The 6110-nt window shown below is 37.7% G+C and overlaps 1 protein-coding gene across 1 annotated transcript; it reads left to right on the plus strand.

The window, feature by feature from the left end:
- Positions 1-246: 246 nt before the first annotated feature.
- Positions 247-4494, plus strand: LOC121964504 (coagulation factor XI-like). The gene is made up of 9 exons (XM_042514708.1): positions 247-399; positions 866-1037; positions 1246-1355; positions 1449-1611; positions 2725-2843; positions 2944-3076; positions 3635-3741; positions 3900-4038; positions 4236-4494. Exons 1-9 carry the CDS (start codon positions 339-341, stop codon positions 4351-4353), a joined length of 1122 nt encoding a protein of 373 aa, XP_042370642.1. The 5' UTR covers positions 247-338; the 3' UTR covers positions 4354-4494.
- Positions 4495-6110: the final 1616 nt, after the last annotated feature.

A 6110-nucleotide genomic window follows, 5' to 3' on the forward strand; every position in this document is an offset into this window, starting at 1 on the left:
TATTTAGTTTTAGAGGTTTTTAGTTTAGTTGATTGAGAAATATTTTCCTTCAAATGATGGACATGAATTTGCAGAGATATCAGCAGATGAAATAAGATCCTTGCTGGTCTAGCTGGTAGGTTGGTGTTACTTTGTTATTGCAGATGAAATCACAAGGACAGTGGTTACTGCCAAACAACTGTCACTATGGGTGTCGACAATCAGTCGTGCAAATCAATCAGGAGTATAAATGTGTCCGTTGCAGTGATACTTTTAAGGCAATTCCTGCAATTGCTGAAGAAGTTTTTTGACCACAGTTGTGGCTGAAGAATCGCTTCCTGGCTTCAAAACCTTAAAGGATGGGAACACTTTTGGTTTTGGTGGGTCTGCTCTGCCTCACTGGGGTCTCCATGAGTCATGGTAATATATCCACTTTTTCCTTGCTCTATGTAGTCAGATATGTGAGTGTTAGTGTATATCTTACCACTTAGTGATGGTTTGCTGATGTTATTTGAAGAGTATCAGCTTTCGCAACACGTGGGAGAAATAGAGTCCCTCAGGCTCGACTCAACAGGTTGAGAAATTGAGAAATGTGGCTTTTAAGTAGCCTCAGTGTGTCCGAGTTTGACACTGAATGTAATAGTTAATGAATAATAAGTTGCACTGCATCCACTTTTCATAATGTCTGTTGTGATTTGTAGCATTTATTTTCCAATGTTGTTCTTTGGTCAAGTGTCGTTTTTTTGTATGTGTATTAATGTGACAAACAAACAAAGTGAAACAAAGTGAAATCAAGTCAAAATCAAATCAAATTGTTTAGTAAAATCAATATTACCATATATGTACAGGTAAATGTGTCTGTGTTCCTCTTTCTTTTTTTGTCCAGACTTGAATTTAGGCCTGTGTAGACGGGAGTTTCTGCAGGATGTGGATTTCCCCGGATCAGACGTCGTACAGCTCTTCTCTCCTGATGCTGAGCACTGTCAGCTGCTTTGCACCCAGCACGCCCGCTGCCACTTCTTTACCTTCCTTCGTGCGGACTGGAAAGGACGTGGCAGGTACAAAACTAGAAACTGATAAAGGAGTGATTAATAGGTAATATATTTTATTTAAAATACTTTCAGAAACATAACACTGAAAATAAATCAGAACTGAAAGTTCTAACAAATACACAACCTTCGTCTAACCACAGCTGCCCTAATGCCTTTGCCTATCTTGTTAAATGCCTGCTGTTGACCTCAGTACACCTGTCTTTATCTCCACCAGGCACTTCTTCTGCTACCTCAAGGCTGCTCCCTCTAGAAAGCCGCAGGTTCAGAAGAACCTGCAGGGTCACACCTCTGGCTTTTCTCTGAAACCCTGCAACCCAGACCCAAGTAAGTGTAGAACCATCATGAAAACCATTAGCAGTTACAAATGATGTGTGGTGAAACTCCTCTTAACTCTCTGTTGGGCTGTCCATCTGCCAGGCCCCTGTCTGTCTCGGGTGTATCATAACGTGGACTTCTACGGGGCAGACTACCGAACCTTGTTCACAGCAGACTACGAAGAGTGTCAGAGAGAATGCACACGTGATCCTGGTTGTCAGTTTTTCACTTTTCTCGAACAGGGTTTTCCACCTGTGAAGTACAGGTAAATATAATGACCCCCGTGTCCTCAATAATCATTTGTGTTTAACAACTAAAGCGTGTTTCCAACAAAAGCTTTTGGTATAGTACCTTTGGAACCAAAAATAAAACCTTAGATCTGTTTAGCATTTCCACTGCAGACAGGTTGTTGTCACTCGCTGCTCCGTCCAGCAGCACTCTCTGTGTTTCCTTGTTCAGTGGTGATACAGAGTGAAGTCTGCTCCCTGTTTATCATCCACAGAACAAGACTGCAGAATGAAGTAAGAGTCTTTCTCAATGGGAAGTTTAAAAAAGAGCGTTTTGCACTGACTGCAAAACGCAATAGCAGGGATTTAGCCCTGCTGGAGTGCAGTTGACCGACGCATTTGTAATGCAAAATAACTAAGATGAAAACCTGATCAAAAAAATGTCATTAATTGCGAATACTTTTTAGGTAATACTTTTTCAATTGCAATTTAAAAAATAGTATTAGTATTATTAGTATAATATTTCTTTTAAACGCTCCACTAATTAGTTATCCAAAAGAGACAATAAAAACTGATGGAGTGGTTGACGTTGTTGTATTGAAATTTAAGGTGTGTTGATGGATTCACATCCTCATCTCATGCACTGAGTAACATTATAAGTAAACGTTCCACCTTAAAAGTTGCCAGCAGTTGGCCAAGTGAATTAAAAATAATAATAATTCTCAGTCTACAGCTGCTAAGTGTTAACTGGTTAAGATAAAAAGGCAGCAAAACATCCTTTTATTTTATAATTATAGTTCACTTATGTATGTAAAACTTGTCATGTTATGAACAGAGGCTGAACCAGCCACAACTCAGCTCTGAGCACTGTGTTGATTCTCTACTGACCAAACAAGCAACTGACTGCAGTGTTTCTAGCTCCACCTTTTTTACTGGATCGGTCTGCTAGGTACCTCAACAGAGGGGTGACGAAACATTGGGACACTAACGAGCAGTTTCATTGGTACCATCCACAACTTATCATAATGTAAATGGAAAAAAATGCATATCGGGAAACACGGATATTGGTGGAAACAGGGCTAAAGGTTTAATTCCATCAGTAAGAATGCCACCTTGGTATTTTGTAATAATATTGTTTTTGTTATGTACAGGTTCAAGTGCCACCTTAAATTCAGCTGGACGTTGCCAAGGACACCTAGAGTGGTATCAAAGCCTGATAGAGTATCTGGATTCTCCCATAAACTACAGATCAGTCAAAACTTTAACAGAGGTAATCAAACACTTCTAACAAAGGTAGCAGCATTAATTGGAGTATTATCCTGCAAGTTGTTTTTATGCATCTTTCTTATTGTTCTGCTTGTTTTATACAGTATGTCATGGAAAAATTTTTCCAAACATTGACATCCCCTCGCACGACATCCAAGTTCAATCTTCAGCCTCTTATCAACATTGTCAGGCACTGTGCTCTTATCATCCAAAGTGCACCCACTTCTCCTACGTCAGGTAAAGTGTGCTGTCACTGGTGTTGTGCATGAGAAATGTAGAATGACAACAGATACAACTACATTTCATTTATAAGAGTAGAGAAATATTTCTAAATAATTTCTTTCCTCCCGTTAGGACAACAGTTAAACATTAATCAGCCCCATCAGGCATCAAATTTGTGAGTGCTTTCATTGAGTAAGGCTGTGGGCATGCTCACTGGTGTTTTCTTACACCTGGGGCACTTGGCATTGCGCAAGTGGGGCTACACCAATACAGTGGCCTTTTGATCGAAGTGCATTAAACTGTCCAGCCACTGACCTTAAATTGTAGAATAATGATAGCAACGACTGAGGATGTTTCATGTCATACATTATTTTCTAGGTTACTCATTACGGTTAAAACACCACATTTTTTTTCTGCTACCAGCAGGTGGGACTTTGCCGCACTTGCTGCAAAGTAACCTGATCCTATATACACAACACTGTAACTGTCACAATTTCTGCCAACCTACTCTGTATTATCTGAACATTACTAAACCTGCATTTACCTGTGTTGTTATGTTTGTGATGTTTTCAGTCAAAATTTTAAATGTTACTTGAAGAGTAATTACCACGAGCTGAACAAAAGGTACAGAAAAGGAATCACATCTGGGCTACCAACACGCTTCTGTCACCTGGATACCAGTATGTACCACATCCCAGATCTGTTCCATCCAAAACATTCAAGTCATTTAACAATTATAAGGCTGTACGTGTGTATTTGTTGTGATAATTGTATTGTGTTGAGTTTCTGCAGTGTTGGCTAACAGCAGCAGTGTAACCCAGGTTGTCTCTGCTGACAGGTTGGCTGTTTCAGCGTTATGAAGGAGTCGATTTCCCATTTGATGACATTGGCAGAGCTCATGCGGCTAGCGTTGAGGAGTGCCAGAGAATCTGTGATGAGGAGCCCAACTGCCAGCACTACACCTACGTCCCTTCCAGGTTCATTTACTTTTCTTAGGTTCATTTAGTTTTCTTACAGTTATAGTATGCCATCAGCCTCCAGAAACCAGCTACATCCTCAATCAGATGCCATTGTTTTTGCTGCTTTGTAAATTTTTATCGGGCAGATTTCTGTTTTTACATGGATTTTATCATGTGATATCACTGAAGATGCATTTGTTGATTTTGTGTTCTAGTCACTTCTGCTATCTCAAGCGGGTCATCACCATACCCAATCCTCCCAGGGTAAACAAGTTGGCCAATGTGGTGTCTGGCTTCTCCCTGAGGAGCTGTCAGGAGAAATGCTTGGATTGATTAATCAATTGCATTAAACAGCCAGTGAAATAAACACATAATCAGTGTAATCCATATAACACTATACACACTATAATCACTATACTATACTCACTATACACTATAACACTATAATCCAATAAATGATTCAGCAGCATGCAATCTGTGTGAATTAATTTATTTTCATGTAACACTTTTCTCTGTTTTCTCTCACTTACATTTGTCAAACAGTTAAAAAAAAATCAATAAAGTTCAACTCAGTTGGCTTTATTGGCAGGACATTTGACATGTGTTGTCAAAGCACAATTACAGTTAAAATACAGTGAAAGGAATTAACAACAGATCACATTAATAAAAATATTAGTAAAATAGAGTTAAATAGGTTAAACTTGTAAAGAAAATAGAAAAACATATGATTAATGTTTGTTTTAGGTTACAGAATCAAGTGTAAGAAAAAAACCTAAAACTCATGGAGAAGAGTAAATAGGGTAAATAAAATCAAAAGGCTGAGTGTGAGCGCCGAAGAGATTAACTCCAGCTGTTATGTTTTGTTGTGTTTATTGTCACTTTATTATTATTATTATTTTGTCTCAGCACTGCCCCCACCCTCCATAGTGAAAATTAATTTCATCATTTAGAAGAACCCAAGACATGAGGGGCATAATTATATTAAAATGTTTATGTGGACGTTATGTCTCTTACAGAAAATGTTAACTTTAGATTCCCAGTCTTTCAATTACATTTTGGTTGAGATTGTCCATGTAGTTATACCTTGACTACTGCACTAAACTGTAAGTATAATATTTGCATATATACATATGTGTGTGTGTGTGTGTGTGTGTGTATACTGTATATATATATATATAGTCACCTTCAGTGCTACACAGCTGCAAACATATCTAAGCAGCCATACATCTTTACTGTAGAAAAGCTGCTGGTTTCAACCATTATTTAATATTTAGTGATACTCTGTGACTTTCTTTAGTGTCAAAGAGAAAAAAATATATAACATTCACCTTTCACAAGATTTTTTTTACCTACATGTTTAATATTTTCATGCAACAAACGTACATGTGTCTGTTATCAAAATCCACTATTTCGACAGTGAAAACAAGTTGTTTAATTAAACCAAAACTGGACACAGCTTGATAAAACAAATGCACAACTCTTGATTGTAACAGCGTGAGTTACAGTAATATTAAAAAAGTCAATTAAAAATAACAATATTTCAGTCAAGAAACAGGTTTCCATTTATTTCATACCAAGCATGTGATCATATAATTACGACGGAGGATTAGGGCCACATTAAGGGAAAAAAATTAATTATTTACGAGATTAAAGTCATTAGTTACGAGAAAAAACTCATTATTAACGAGAAAAAAAGTCATTAACCAGATTAAACTCATTATTAACGAGAAAAAAAGTCATTATTAACGAGAAGAAAGTCATTATTAACGAGATTAAACTCATTATTAACGAGAATAAAGTAATTATTTATGAGAATAAAGTCATAATATTCAAACCTGCTGCTTTTGGAGACCATTGTCAAAATGAGGGCTACGGAGGATTTGTTCCTTGAGACACAACGAAACCCCTCTGAATAGCCCATATATGCATCCAACGATAACCCTGCAGTTGACCAGTTCAGCCATTTCCCCCTCCAGAAAAGCAGCAACATCCTCCAAGTCCGACTGGTTCTTTCGCCGGAAAAGATGCAATTTCTTGCATATTCTTTTTAAAGTCCTGATACTTATGATAATGTGATGCTGATGTGCCAA

The sequence above is a fragment of the Plectropomus leopardus genome, unplaced genomic scaffold (genome assembly GCF_008729295.1).
Source record: "Plectropomus leopardus isolate mb unplaced genomic scaffold, YSFRI_Pleo_2.0 unplaced_scaffold15803, whole genome shotgun sequence".
Lineage (NCBI taxonomy): Eukaryota > Metazoa > Chordata > Actinopteri > Perciformes > Serranidae > Plectropomus > Plectropomus leopardus.